This window comes from Capsicum annuum, chromosome 5 (assembly GCF_002878395.1).
Source record: "Capsicum annuum cultivar UCD-10X-F1 chromosome 5, UCD10Xv1.1, whole genome shotgun sequence".
Taxonomy (NCBI): Eukaryota; Viridiplantae; Streptophyta; class Magnoliopsida; order Solanales; family Solanaceae; genus Capsicum; species Capsicum annuum.
In genome coordinates, this window is record NC_061115.1 from 2,880,480 (window position 1) to 2,897,078 (window position 16,599).

At 35.6% G+C, this 16,599-nt stretch overlaps 1 protein-coding gene across 1 annotated transcript; it reads right to left on the minus strand.

Moving 5' to 3' along the window:
- Positions 1–1,599: 1,599 nt before the first annotated feature.
- Positions 1,600–2,490, minus strand: LOC107871523 (protein PELPK1-like). The gene is made up of 2 exons (XM_016718474.1): positions 2,427–2,490; positions 1,600–1,925 (listed from the first exon to the last, which is right to left on the minus strand). Exons 1-2 carry the CDS (start codon positions 2,488–2,490, stop codon positions 1,600–1,602), a joined length of 390 nt encoding a protein of 129 aa, XP_016573960.1.
- Positions 2,491–16,599: the final 14,109 nt, after the last annotated feature.

Genomic DNA, 16,599 nt, shown 5'->3' on the forward strand with positions numbered 1-16,599 from the left:
CTCTTGTGTCCACCGCATAGTGTAGGTGTTTTTACTATCTTTATCAAGGGTCTTTGTGCTTGAATACACTTAAGTTCTTGGTTTTTGTAGTAGTGTATGTCACATTCTCTATCATTTCCTTTGTTGTAATCATGTAGCCATGTGGTGTATTGTTTCTCTTGTAACCCGTGTGTTGTTATTATTACATTGTTGTTGTCCATCTTGTTCTTCATAAATTGTTGTTAATATTAGTTTAGGTCTCTGATTTGGTGTCAAATACACCACGAAATCTTGTATTCTTGTTATTGGTAGCGAATCCGAGAGTGGTCATCAAAAGGGTCCACGGTTCTTTCAACTTGTGGACTGATTTTGGTGTTTTTTGTGTGGTCCTTGTCGATCTTGTATCAACTTGGAAGTTGGTGAATGTTCCTCAAACCAATATTATTCAGGAAGATTAACCAACATAAGTTTTAGAATTTTAAACATATGCTTCTTCACCCAACACGCCACCAAATCCTTGTAGTCCCTCAAAGAACATTCCCTATATATACTCTTTAGTAAATGAATCAAACTCACTCGAATTAAAACACTTCTAACTTACACTAGCAATTGATCAAATCTACACAATGACTACTACCAACAACTGCTCAATTGTCTTCGCAGTCATATCATTATTTCTCTTTTCAAGCATATCGATAAGTCATGCTGCTCGTAGCCTACTGCAACTTCCTAACATGCCAACAATCCCATCACTGCCTCAACCAACAATGCCACAACTGTCCAATATTCCCAACTTGCCTACAACATTGCCACCACTGCCAAGTGTATCATCTTTGCCTACATTGCCCAAAATAACTCTGCCTCCAATGCCTTCCATGAATCCTATGCCCAACATGCCATCACTTCCCAACGTGATTCCTACTCTTTCACCTCCTCCATCCAACTAATTACTATTATCTTGCAGCTCCATCCTACTATATTAGTCGTCCTCTTATGTACCTTAGTTGTTCTATCGTTTCTTTTAAGATGTTTTCGAGTTGATTTTCAGGGTGATGTTTTTGAGTGTTTGTTTACGTATTATGACTGTTTGTTTTATTATATCTTTCAGTGTGACCTTCTTAAGTAAGGTTAAATCTTTATTAACATTGCAATAAAGGTTAAATCTTTATTAACATTGCAATATGTTCAACCGTTTATAAATTGTAAGCCACTGTTCTACTAAAATCGACCTTGTCAAAGTACAAAATACTAGCTGATTTTAATTTTCTTCACATAATTTCTTAAACCCTTTTTTTCAGTAGTATCAACTCACTGTTAATTTTCAAAATGAAATGTCATCTGGTTGTACGTATGATCAAATTTGTTCAAAATAATGTATGTATGTTGATGTTCGCGTATCAGGAAAATATATTGGACCAAGTATAGATGAATCAGTAATAGACACCGCAAACCGCATTGGATTTAAAACAAATGACAATCAATGTATAGCACTCACAAGAGTATAAATGATACAGTACATCGTCAAGACTCACATAAAGGATGACTAAAAGAAGAAAATATCACGCAGGAGGAGCCAGTAGGTTAAGATAGGTAAAGATCACGCGGATGGAAGCTGCAAGATTAGTTGGATGGAGGAGGTGAAAGTGTAGGAATCATGTTGGGAAGTGATGGCATGTTGGTCTGAGGATTCACGGGCAATGGTGGCAGAGTCATTTTCGGGACTACAGAGGGCAATGCAGGCAAAAAAGGTAATGGTGAATTAGTTGTTGGAAGTGTTGGCAACGATGCAACACTTGGCAATGGTGGCAATGTTGCGGGCAAGTTGGGAATAGTAGGCAATTGTGGCATTGTTGGCTGAGGCAATGAGGGGATCGTAGGCAAATTGGGAAGTTGCAGTAGGCCGCGAGCAGCATGACTTGTGGTGATGCTTGAAAAGGACAATAATGCTATGATTGCGAAAATATGGTGCAATGCAAGTCATCAACATTTGTGTAGTTATAAATCAATTAAGGGAAGTATCGAATCACATAAATTGGGACAGATGAAGTGGTAAAAAAACGATATCTTTGATTGGTACATTAGTCGATAGTTAAACAAATATGATTGATCCAAACATTTAGGAAGGTGAACCAAACATAAATACTTCCATATTAGAGTTGTAGCTAAAAGTTCAACGACGACCGATGGACCTGGTTCCTATGAAATTAATAACGAATAATTACTAGACACCTAGTTGTTGTAGAGTTCTTATAGTTGTTGTAACTTTAAGTCTTTCCTTGTTGATATAGGTCTTGTATATAGTCTTGTACTGACTCTTTAAATAGCTGTCATACAATTAATAACATACGATTATTTTCCCATCTTCCACTCTCTATCTCTGTATGGTATCAGAGAATATCTAAACTCCTATGAGTTGATCCTCTCTTTTTTTTTTCCTTTCTGCTTACTCACACAAATGGCCTCTAAGATTTCAGTGACCAGTGCCGATGGAATCAACAATGCCATCACCATTGTTCAATTCAATCCAGTTACCCAACTGCCCATTAAATTAACTAGTAGTCACAATTTCTCCTTGTGGAAAGCTCAAGTTTCAATGCCTATACGTGGTCACAATCTTTATGGGCATCTCGATGGCTCCATCCCTGCACCCACTCACACCATCTCTCAGACAATCAAGATGCTGATAACCCTGAGTTCCTTTCTTAGTATCGCCAAGATCAGCTAATTCAAAATGTTATCTTGGCCTCTGTTGCTCATACGTTTGCCCCCACTGTTGCTGTTGCAGTTATTTTGCAAAAATTTTGACTTTTTGAGAGTCGTCACTTAATTTTGAAAAGGAATTAAGAAACTTTTAGAGAGTTACTTCAAACAATTCAAAACAGAAAAATCGTTTTAAGTTTTGAAGATTCCGAGTAAGTGGTTTCTATTAACATTTTAGGAAGGTGTTAGGCACCTAAAACGTCCGCTAACTTACGATTATCTGGACTGTTTGAAAACATCTTTTGATTAACTTCTGAAAAGATTAATTTGTTAAAATAGTGATTTGATTTATTTTTTTTTAAATGACTTGTGTAAAATAGATTTAGGCGACTTAGTAGGGATTTTAACTAAGTTTAAACAAAACTAATAAACAAATAAATACATAAAAGGGGAAGGGAGGAGAAAGTAAAGGATTTAGGCCATTGGGCCCAAATCAACGAGACCTGTCCTAGTCTAGTTGGGCTTCCGACCCATTTCACCTGTCCTAAACTATTTTTCAAGCCTTTGGCTCGAGTCTTGCTCCACCTATATTAAATACAACTTTGGCTTCGAGGCCGAAATGAATGAATAAATAAATAAATAAATAAATAAATAAAAAGAAGACAATAATAAAAATTGAGACTTTTCAAGTCTCTTAGTGACCTCATCAATGAGTTTTGACCCATTTTTCTTCTTCGTCTATCTTCTAGCACCCGCATGCCATGTAGTGGACCTTGGGTTTAAACTTCGAACTTGACTCGAAGGTGTGAGCCTCATTTACCCATTACGAAATGCAAGAGGAGAGGAGTCCTTTGGACTCGAGACATTTTTTTGCATGCAAAGAAAAGATAAAGAAATTAATATATGTTCAAGGCATAAAAGTGACATATTTCAAAGTAAAAGAAACTATCAAGAACCAATTTTTGAATGACAAGAATAAGCACACTTGCATAAGAATGAGAGTCAACAAATAAAAAATGCAAAGCAAAGACACTCATTTACATGCCTCGTGATTTATGTTCATATTAAGAATGAATAAAGGTAAAAGGAAGAAGGTCATATTCAATGAATTAATGCGAGAAACAAACAATGTAAGCTTGCAAAAGTAAAGGGATGAGGCAACCAGAAAAATACTCATGATTTCTAGAATTGAACAAACATAGACACCAATCCATATAACAAAAGAAAATAAAGGCTAACTTTTCAAGAAAAAGAATCTTTAAATTTCAATTAAGGTGACACTAACGAAAATTCATACATATAAATTACAACCAACATCTTATTGAAAAACGTGTAACGACCTATGATTTTTATTTCTAAGAAATCATTGATCCTCTTTTGATATTATGAATAAAAGAGAGACATGAATCAAATCTTTACACTCACAAAGAGCACATATAACAATCCAAAGGAAGTAAGAAAATTAGAATAAAAGTTAGCATTTCCAAAAGTGAATCGTTTCACAATCATACTATGCATGACTCGAAAATATCTAAATAACTCTATTTAGCCACAAAAATCCGAACTTTCTCATCATTTTGACAAATTTAAAAACATGAGAAAAAAAATAAATAAACATCGTGGATGGAAAATAAAACTATCACTTCATCTCTTATACGAAGATTTTGGAGATCCCTTAAAATAATTAATAAGTAAATCTCTTATACGAAGATTTTGGAGATCCCTTAAAATAATTAACAAGCAAATGACAAATTCTTGATTTAATCAATTACTCTTTTTACTAAGGCGAAACAAACAATAGTAACTATTTTTTTCAACATAAAAAACAACAACTTTACATGCTAAAAAAAAAATATCGGCCAACGATAAATTTAAACAAGGCATGAGCTCGCCTTTGAGCAAAGATCAAAACTTTATACATGACAATCAAAGAATAAGTCAAAAGGCAAAACAATCAATATTAACCATTCTTTTCAACATAAAGAAAATAACGTTATATGCTAAAAACAAATATATCTACCAATAATGAGTTTAAACAAGACATAGGTATGTCTTTTCAAGTAAAGATCTAAACTTTATCCAAAATAATCAAAGAATAAGGTCAAAAGGCAAAACAATCAACATTAACTATTCTTTTCAACATAAAAAAAATAATTTTACATGCTAAAAACAAATATATCCAACAACAATGAGTTCAAACAAAGCATAAATACATCTTTTAAGCAAAGATTGAAACTTTATCCAAAATAATCAAAGAATAAAGTCAGAAAAGGCACATACAACTATTGCTAGCTCATTTTTATATCATAAACATGAAAATAATTAGAATATCGATACCACAACGTCCTAGGCCTTCAAGGCCATCTACAATATACAATCCCAGCAAACAAAATTATATCTACGCACTACGAAGAAGAAAAAAACGATAATAAAAACTAAAATAAAAAAAAAATGGTGTGTTTACCTTTTGGGGGCAGCAAAACGAGACTACGAGCTTCGTCGGAATCAACCACCACCAAAAAAGTCGCCGGCAACTCGAAAATTTTGATTAGCCGACCAACTCTATGAAACAAAAAGTTTTACTAAAATAAAAATAACTATTTTGCTCAAAAGGAGTTTTTCACCTTTCTAGCCTTTTTTTTTTCCTTTCTCTTTCCTCCTTTTTTATCAAAGTAGTGGTAGTATTTATAGGAGAGAATGAGATTATTTTTCCTCTCTTACACCAATGTGGGAGAAAAGTATTTATAGGAAAGGATGAAGATTTATTTCTTGTCATTCACCAATGTGGGAGAAAAAGCAATGAAGGGTGTTTTTGAAATTGTAAAATTCAAGATAAGGTGAGGTAGAAGATAATGTGGGAGAAAATTGTACAATGTAGTACAACTTTTGAATTTCAAAATTGGAAAAACACAAAGTTGGGGGGAAATAGTACAATGTAGTACAATTTCAAATCATTTTTTTGTGGAATTAGATAGAAGTAATGAGAGTTTTTGGGAATTTTGGGGTTATTTAAAATATAACCCAAACTGAAATTTAAAATTTAGTCATATTTATTTAATTTTGACCAAATTACAAATCAATTGACGGATTGCATTACAATTATGGCCAATTTGATTTCAATTATGGCCAAATCTAATAGATTGGCAAAATTAAATTGAAATTCGACGCGAATTAATACTTCCTTTATTCCCGGGCTTCTTGCTTTTATAAAATCAAACACATATTTATCCGATTAAATTATTTTTTGAGAGTAAATTATATTTAAATCAAAAATTTAATCATTTGAATCTATAAGACTTGATTAAAATCTGATATTTTAAAAAATAAATATTTAAGTAACAAAATTATAAAATCTTGTATAATTGAATACGATAAATTATAATCACTACTTAAATTGACAAAATTACGTATAAATATATTTAATAAATTTTTATTCGGATGAAATAATATATTTTAATTTTATTAAAAATCAAAGAAACTCAGGATTAAATTTAGTCGTGGAGGGCAAAAATTAGGTGTCAACAGCAGTCTCCGCCAAAGCTGCCTGGGATGCTTTGCATACTGCATATGCGAACAATCTCAAACAAGAATTTTCAGCTTGCGAGATCAATTGGCCCACCTCACTAAAGATTGTCATCCAGTCACAGATTATCTTCATCAAGTTCGATCACTTTGTGATGAACTTGCAACTGTTGGTGCACCGGTATCAAACCCAGAACTCATTGTGAAAATCCTCAGTGGACTCGAATCTGAATTTTGAGAACTCTCTGCAGCCATTCGTGCTCACGATTCTCCTATTTCATATGAAGAGTTTTTTTAAAAAGCTTCTAGATTATGAGATTTTTCTCAAACATGAGGAAGACAAGAAGCCGTTATCAACTCCCATTACTACTATTGTAGCATAAAAGACAAGCTCAACTCTTTCTCACCAGGGCAACAATAATTACTCCAGCAACCGTCGTCCAGGTATGAACCCTCCTGCCAACAATCAGCAATGGCAAGTACAACGCCCATAAAGAAATAACCAGCACCAACAGCCCTAGAACAAAAACCATCGCTGCCAACTATATGATCGCGTAGGTCATTCCGCTAAAGTCTGCAGATCGCAGTCACATAACCATATGCAAGCCGGGGCAAACTTTGCTGCTCGTTTTCCTTCTCAACATACCCCTTGGATCGTCGACAGTGGAGCCACTTATCATATTGCATCTGATGCTCAAATCCTAGCCACTGTACATACTACCACGACACCGAAGGGATAACTATGGGAAATGGTAACACCATTCCAATATCCCATACCGGTAACGCTAACATAAGTGCATCAAATCATTATTTCAAACTTCTCAATACCTTATGCTCCCCTGTTATTAAAAATAATCTTATTTCTATTTCTAAGTTTTTTCATGATAATCATTCCTCTATTGAATTTTTTCCTTTCCATTATCTTGTGAAGGATCTGAGTACGGGGGCGTCTCTAGTTTGGAGGCATACTGTATGAGTGGCCACCAGGATGTACACATCGTTCTCCTAAATGCAATGTGGCTGTTCCAATTCACTCGTGGCATCGGCGTTTAGGCTATCATAATAGCCGCATTTTAGATACTATGTTGAATCAGTTTTCCCTCCCTGTTTCAGATCTTAAAGCGAGTTCCATTTGTAATTCTTGTTATTCAAATAAATTGCACAGGTTGACTTTTTCAGGAAATTCATTGCAAAGTAATAAGCCCCTGCAAATTCTTTATAGCAATTTATGGGGTCCATCTCCAGTTTTGTCAATTGATAAGAAAAGATATTGTGTTATTTGTTGATCAATTTTCAAAATACATGTGGTTGTTCACTTTAAAATCAAAAAATGAAACTTTGAAAGTTTTCCAAACTCTGCATCCATTGCTTGAATGCAAATTCAATACCAAAATTCAATCTTTTTACCCTGATGGTGGTGGCGAATTTCAGAGTCTACAGTCGTATCTCAAAGCACATGGCATAGAGCACTTAGTGTCACCCCCATATACTATATACTCCACAGAGAGTTGCTCTAGTAAAAAAACGACATCGGCATGTTATTGAAACTGCTAGAACCTTGTTGCACCAAGCGTCTTTACCCTCACACTTTTGGATTTTTGCCTTTCAACAAGTCGTTTATCTTATAAATAGGCTAACTACACCGAATCTTCAGCATAAGAGCCCCTTTGAAATTCTATTTCAAACTATGCCCAAGTGTGACTCTATTAAAGTATTTAGTTTCTTGTGTTATCTATGGCTCAAACCATATGCCAAAAACAAACTCGAGCCCCATTCGACACCATGTGTTTATCTAGGATTTTTGAATAAACATTACTGCCACCAATGTTTTGATCCTTTCACTTTCAAAATATATTTATCTCGTGACATTTTATTTTTAGAAAATCAGTTTCTGTTCGAAAATATTTTTTATCATTTGAAAAACACACAAAATAAAAATATATCTTGGGAAATTTGTTCAACTGAACAGCAACCACAGGATAATACTCAATATTCACATGATTCTTATGAGCTTCCTACTCACATTGTGCTGCAGCCCGTGGACACGCACGCACCCATCTCCTCTGCCCCAATAGGTACCACCGTCTCAAGTAATTTAATTTCTCCCTTATCTGCTCTTCTCCAGCATCTCCACTTCCCCATTCCCTCACCATACAAAATTCAATATCCAGACGCAATTCACCTCAACCAAATATTTTAGCCTCACTAGTTTATTCTTCTCCCCATTTAAATACGCAGTCGTAATCCACAATAATCACTTACCATCGTTGAAATAAGTCTATTAGTCCTTTGACTCAAAACCCTGTGGTACAACCCTCTTCCTCGTCACTTGTCCCATCTCCTGCGGCCCCACAACCTTCTTTTTTGCCCCTAGCTCTACATCAACTCCCACTCATTACATGATTACTCGATCTAAGACCAATATCCTTAAGCCTAAGCAATTCTACATTGTTGTTCAAATTATTTCCTCCCTACCTAGAACCTTTAAGCAAGCTCAACATTTCCCACATTAGCGTGAAGCTATGAAAAATGAATTTGATGCCTTAGTGCAGAACCGGACATGAGAGCTGGTACCATGTGATCCTTTAAAAAATATGGTGGATTGTAAGTGGTTTTTTCAGGTTAAATATCATCGTGATGGTTCTGTTGACAGGTTCGAAGCTCGCTTGGTTGCCAAAGGATTCACACAACGACCTGGCCTTGACTTCCAATACACTCTCCACCCTTGGTTGCCAAAGGATTTACTCTATGAGCTTCGGTTTCGTATTTCAGACATTCCTTGGATATTTTATGATAATGTTAGCACTACCTACATTTGTGCCAACCTGGTGTTCCATAGTCGGTGAAGCATATTTATTGGAAATAATTACCAGTGCATATAATGTGGTTAATTAGTTACTAAGTGTATATTAGCAGTCTACTGATTCAGTTAGTTAGTTAGTTAGTTAGTTAGTTAGTTAGAGGGTCTTAGCTGTTTGATATCTGTCAGGGCAGTTATTGCATGTGACTAGCACTTGCAACAGAAGTGCAGAGTCTATAAATAGATGGTACAACTTATAATTTGCTAATAAGATCAATAAGAAAATATCTCTTTTCTCTCTTCTCTCTTCCCTCTTAGCTTAACAGTTAAGCTAAAACACTGCAATGGTGGTTCATTGCATCACTTTCTAAATCCCCATATGGTATCAGAGAGGGCTAGATCTTGGATAGAGCGATTATCTTCCGCATAATTTCACTGTTTGCACCAGTTTGAGGTACAGCCATGGCAGAGCTAACTGTAGCAACACTTGAGCATAACCATCCCCTTTATTTGCAGTCAACAGACACACCTAGAGTAGCTTTGGTCGCAATTAAGCTTACAGGACCTAAAAACTATGGGTTGTGGAGAAGATCAATAAGGTTGGCACTGTTGGCGAAGAACAAGATAGGGTTTGTAGATGGAAATTGCGTGGAAAGCACATACAAAGGGGAATTAGCAGCTCAATGGGAGAGGTATAACACAGTAGTTCTATCATGGATCAGTAGCACAGTAACTGGTAATTTTCTAACCACAATAGTTTATGCATCAAATACCAAATAAGTTTGGGATGACTTTAAGGAACGATTTGATAAATCAAACCTTACCAGAGTCTATCAACTCTGGACAGAGGTAGCTACTTTAAAATAAAGAACAGCTTCTATTACAAATTACTACTCTAAAATGCGAGATCTATGGGATGAATTTGATGTGCTAGTGCCTTCTCCTTCATGGGAATATGCTGAAGCTAAACCATATGTCGAACACCTTCATCAACAGAGGTTACTGATGTTTTTAATGGCCTTAAATGAGTCTTACAGTCATGTTACTTAAATCAGAAGTTCCTAGTATAAATCAAGCGTATGCAATAGTGATTCAGGAAGAGAGCCAAAGGCAATTAGGTGTGATGGATTTGAATAGGGAACCATTAACCATGATGATAGGCAAGCGGCAAACTTTCAAAGGGAATAAAGTATTCCCTGCACCATGTGGAGTTTGTGGCTACAAGAATCATGTGACAGAAAAATGCTATAAAGTAGTTGTATATCCTCCTGATTTCAAAAGCAAGAAGAAAGTGCAAGGACAAAATGCATCTTACTATAACAACATTGACGGTCCTAGATCAATACCAGGATCTTCTACTTAGACAAGTAACTTCAGGACACATGCCAATAATGCTACTGCTGAAAGAAGGAAGGAAGAGTATGAGCTTACAGAAAAGGAACATAGTCAAGTGAGGAATTTACTTCACAACAGAGAGTCAGGTGATTGCAAGCCAAACTTGACAGGTAATTTCTCATTAATGACTAGTCCTTTTGTATACGACTGGATTATAGATTTAGGAGCAGATCATCATGTAGCCTCATATAAGGAGTTATTAAATGAGTTAAAACATATAAGACATGAAAAGTATGATGCAGTTCAACTTCCAACAGGAAACACAACTCAAGTAAAAGGCACAGGAAAATCAGTCATCTTTGGAAATTTAACAGTAGCGAATGTTCTACATGTACCTGATTTCATATTTAATCTGCCCTCAGTTGCAAAACTCACCAAGGACTTACATTACAGTGTGAGTTTTTTCCCTCACTTCTGTGTATTGCAGGCACTCTACAGTGGCAAAGTGATTGGGATTGGTAGAGAAAGTAATGGATTGTACTTGCAAAAGAATGAAGTTAAAGCAGTAACAAACTTAGCTCCAGTGAAAGTTATAAATTTTACAGAGCTGTGGCATCTCCAACTTGGACATCCATCAATAAGATCAATGCAATATATTAATTACATCAAAAAACAATTAGGAGATAAGCTTCATCATAACTGTCAATTATGTCCAGTAGCAAAACAAAGCAGGTTGGTATTTCTTGATAGAATAAATAAGTCAGATCACATTTTCCAACTTATACATATTGATGTCTAGGGTCCGAGTCCGTATAGAACTCCTACTATTCCTGTTAAGTACTGGCGTAACTATGTCAAGACAGCAGCTTATTTGATCAGTAGAACACCTACAACAGTTTTACAAGGCAAATCTCCATATAAAATATTGTATGGAAAGGCACCAAAACTTGAACATTTGCGAGTCTTTGGATGTTTATGTTTTGTCTCAGTCTTGCCTAAACTGGATAAATTTGGTTATATAGCAAAGAAATTTATTTTCATTGGATATTCAGAGACTCAAGGGGGGTATAAAGTGATGGATGTAGAAACACAATATTGTTCTGTGAGCAAAGATGTAACCTTTATAGAGCATGTTTTTCCCTTTAAGGATAATTCAGCAATTTTCTCTGACTTGACTCATACACTCTGTGATCCCAGTATACAAGATGAAATATTTGCCCCTTCCCATTGTGATACTTATATTCCAGTACACTCTGCAGAGCCGGTGACAGAATAAGTAGAAGAAGTAGTTGTGCCTATTTTGAAGAAGAAGTTGTTTTGCCTATACCTGCAGAACAGGTTGAGAGTGCTGATGTTGCAACCACATCTACCAATGCAACAAAAAATAAACTAGTACCAAATATTTCTATTGAAGCAAAAGATCACATACCTCTCTCAATTACTAGAAGAACTGAGAGGTCTTCTAGACCTCCATTATGGCACAAGGATTATGTTGTTCCTAAAAGACAAACACAGCCTGTCTATATCCCCTTGCTGAGTACATAACTTATGATCACCTCAGTCCCTCTTGTCAAGATTATGTTACAGCCTTTTCAGCTGTTATACCTGAACCTACAAGCTACAATGAAGCTTCTAAACATAAGTAGTGGATTGATGCCATGTAGGCAGAAGTAGATGCACTTGAACAGAACAACACATGGATGGTTAGGGGTGTGCATCGTTCGGTTCGGTTCAGTTTTATGTTTTATTGGTTCGGTTTATCGATTTTCAATTTTTAAATATGTAAAACCAATAACCAACCAATAAAATATTTACTTATCGGTTTCGATTTATCGATTTTTGGTCCTTAACGGTTCGGTTTTTGGTTTAACCAATAAAAAAATAATCATAAAATAGAAATAGTAACAACTAACATAAAAATGGAAATCTTAGTTACCGCCAAAATCTTACGCAATACATTTTAGTTTACAAGAATCTTCAAACTTGAACTGAATGTTAGTTCAGAAAAAAACTAAATTCTAATTGTTGGAAGCTACTAAATACTTCAAGCTTTCTAATACGATAATACCCGAGCTTTATATTGTTCCTTTGTTTCCCTAAATAGGTCAATACTTTGTGAATCACTGCATTGTGAATAAATAGTGCATATATATATATATATATATATATATATATATTTGTGTGTGTGTAGAAGTAATATAGATATTTATGTATATAACAAAAAGTAATATAGATATTTATGTATATAATGTAAATAGGGATAAAACAATAACTTAGTGTATCCTTATTGGGTTATCGGTTAAAACGATAACCCAATAAGCTAAAACCGAAACCGAACCGTTTACCCAATAAAAAATTTTATAAAACCATTAACCCAATAACCCAATAGCATTTTTATCGGTCCGGTTTACCGGTCGATTCGGTTTTTGCACAACCCTATGGATGGTAGTTGACTTACCTTTTGGGAAATAAGCTATTGGTTCAAAGTGGGTATATAGGATGAAACACAAAGCCAATGGAGAGGTGGAGAGATACAAGGCTAGGTTAGTAGTCAAAGGCTATAACCAACAAGAAGGATTGGACTATCATGAAACATTTTCTCCAGTAGCCAAAATGGTTACTGTAAGAACTGTAATTGGTATTGCAGCAGCTTATAAATGGCCTCTTTTCTAGATGGATGTACATAATTTATTTCTTTAGGGTGATCTTATTGAGGAGGTATATATCGAGTTGCCTCAGGTTTTCAGAGGCAGGGGGAGAACAAAGTGTGTCGATTACTCAAGTCCCTTTATGGACTAAAGCAGGCCTCTAGATAGTGGAATCTCAAGCTCACTAAGGCTCTAACTACAACTGGCTATTCTCAGAGTTCATATGATCACTCACCTTTTACAAAGAAGGTTGATGATAATATTGTCGTGGTGCTGATTTATGTTGATGTCTTACTCATAACAGGCAATAGTGAGACACTGATCCAAACTCTAAAAAACACACTGCATAGTAGCTTTAAAATGAAGGATCTTAGTGACCTGAAATATTTCCTAGGAATTGAAGTATTGAGATACAAAAGTGGGATTTTATTCGATCAAAGGAAGTATGCATTGGAACTAATTTCAGACTGTGGCCTGGAAGGTTCTAAACCAGCAAGTACACCTCTAGAAGCAAATATAAAGCTCACTACCACTGACTATGATGAGGCAGTTGGGAAAACAGAAGATCCTCTGATATCAGATGTCACTGCATACCAAAGACTTATTGGTAAATTGTTGTATCTAACTACTACCAAACCAGACATAAGCTTTGTTGTACAAGTACTATCACAGTTCATGCAGAGACCTAAGTTGTCGCATTGGGAAACATCTATGAGGTTGGTAAGGTATATTAAAAGTTGTCCAGGACAAAGATTGTTGTTGAGCAATAATCCGAGTACACAAATGGAGGCTTATTGTGACTCAGATTGGGCGTCTTTTCTAAATACTAGAAGATCGATGACTAGGTATGTGGTCAAGCTAGGAAACTCGCTTATATCTTGGAAATCCAAGAAACAACATACAGTAAGTAGAAACTCAGCTGAAGCTGAGTACCGAAGCACGACAGCAGCAGTATTAGAAGTTATTTGGCTTCTGGGAGTATTAAAGGAGTTAGGTGTTGAAGTATCTACTCCTGTAAAGTTGTATTGTGATAGCAAGGCAGCAATTCAAATTGGTGTCAATCCCATATTTCATGTGAGAACGAAGCACATAGAAATTGATTGCCATTTTGTGAGGGAAAGGATTAAAAGTGGACTGATTCAGACACAGTATAAACACACAAAGGAGCAACTCGCAGATCTTTTGACGAAAGGACTAGGAGCATCTCAGCACCACATATTGTTGGACAAGCTAGGAGTTTTTAATGTCTATGCAAAATCTAGCTTGAGCCCGTATTGGAAATAATTAGCAGTGCATATAATGTGGTTAATCAGTTACTAAGTATATATTAGCAGTCTACTAATTCAGTTAGTTATTTAGAGGGTCTTAGCTGTTTGATAACTGTCAGGGCAGTTATTGCATGTGACTAGCACATGCAACAAAAGTGCAGAGTCTATAAATAGATGGTACAACTTGTAATTTGCTAATAAGATCAATAAGAAAATATCTCTTTTCTCTCTTCTCTCTTAGCTTAATAGTTAAGCGAAGAACACTGCAATGGTGGTTCATTGCATCACTCTCTAAATCCTCATAATATTGCTATCGATTTTCATTTTGTTCGTGAACAAGTTCAAAACAAGGATATCGCAGTTCAACACCTTCACTCGGCTGATCAAGTGGCAGATATACTGACCAAACCACTTCCAAGAGTCTCTTTTGTCAAGCATTTCTCCAAGTTGGGTGTTGTTGACACCACCAACTTGCGGGGGCGTAATAACGGATAATTACTAGACACCTAGTTGTTGTAGAGTTCTTATAGTTGTTGTAACTTTAAGTCTATCCTTGCTGATATAGGTCTTGTATATAGTCTTGTACAGACTCTTTAAATAGCTGTCATACAATTAATAACATACGATTATTTTCCCATCTTCCACTCTCTATCTCTTTAGAAATAAGACCCATCTGAGGATTAATTTCAATTTGTTACCCTGAGATCTTGATTCCTTGTTCCTTTTGAGATCGACCTGGTGCGGTACCTGGTTCTTCATCTGATCCCTCAGCAGGTTAGTGAAATCATCCAAACAAAGCATTGTACCGTAGTAACTATCCATCATCAATATGGTTGATCCAAACATTTAGGAAGGTGAACCAAACATAACTATTTCCATCTTAGAGTTGTGCCCAACATTTAGGAAAGTGAACTAACAATTAGTAATAGAGTTGTCATGCATCTTCACCACACATTTCATATAGTCCTGCTAGTTTTTCGACGACTTCCCCTCTATATACTCTCCAATAAATGATCAAACTCATTCACATTGTAACAGAACTTACAACTTCCATTGCTCACATAATTTTCGCGAAACAAATTAGCAATTGATCAGATTGTCAACACAATGGCTTCTTATAGAAATTGCTCAATCCTCTACGTGATCATAGCATTATTGTCCTTATCAAGCATATCGACAAGTCAAGCTGCTCGCGGCTTACTACAACTTCCCAACTTGCCTAACATCTCGTCATTGCCTCTGCCAACACTACCACAATTGCCTCCTATTCCCAATTTGCCTAAGATCCCTCCATTGCCATTGTTGCCAAGTAATGTTTCATCTTTGCCCACAGTGACCTCTGTTCCGAAGATGACTTTGCCGTCAAAACCATCGGTGAATCCTCTGCCTAACACGCCATCAGTTCCAACCATTCCTACACGATCACCTCCTCCATCCAACTAATCTTGTGGCTTCCAACCGCGTGATCTTTACCTGTCTTAACCGATTGGTCTCTCTATCGCGTGTTTCTCTTAAGAATAAAGTTTTTAAACGTTTTATGTGATACTTAACGATGTAATGTATCATGTTATAGGTTCTTGAATCGTATACAATGATTGTCATTTATGTTAAATAAATAAAGTGTACGTCTACTACTGATTAGTGTGTATTTGTCCAATATATGTTCTTGATAAGCGAAGATCAACATACATACATACATACATATACTTTTGAATCATAACTATTGTACTACAATCAAATGGAATTTCACTTGGAGAATTAAGAGTGAGTTGAAACTACTGGTAACTCAAACATATGTTACATAAAATATGAGACAAAAGCTTAATAAAATATGTGAAGATAACTTAACACCACTTATTTTGAAGATTTTGCAACGTCATTTTTTAAAATATTTTTTTATTACATCGAGGGTAGGAGAAGGGGAAATGAGGGAGGGAATTACAAGGCGGGAAATCGAACCCTCACCAATAAGGTGAAAGTTCAGGTAGCCAACCAATTGTGTTACTAAGATCCTCCAAGATTTTACAACGTAAATTGTGTAATTATATAGAGCTACATAATTAAGTTGTTTTCTTGTTCAACAATTTCCTGGATATATGTATGTGGACTTCCACCGGAAACTGCCTCTAAAATATGCATACTAGTCAAGGATTGAACTTAATAATGATAAACAAAAGACATATAAATAATTAGTAGCAACAGAAATATACATCAAACTCTCATTTCACAATCAAAACATAAAACAATGGGACAATTCAAAAGACAGCATACATGCATCACCCTGAAAATCAACTCGAAAACATCTTAAAAGAAACGATACAACAACTAAGCTGAAAGATAATAGTAA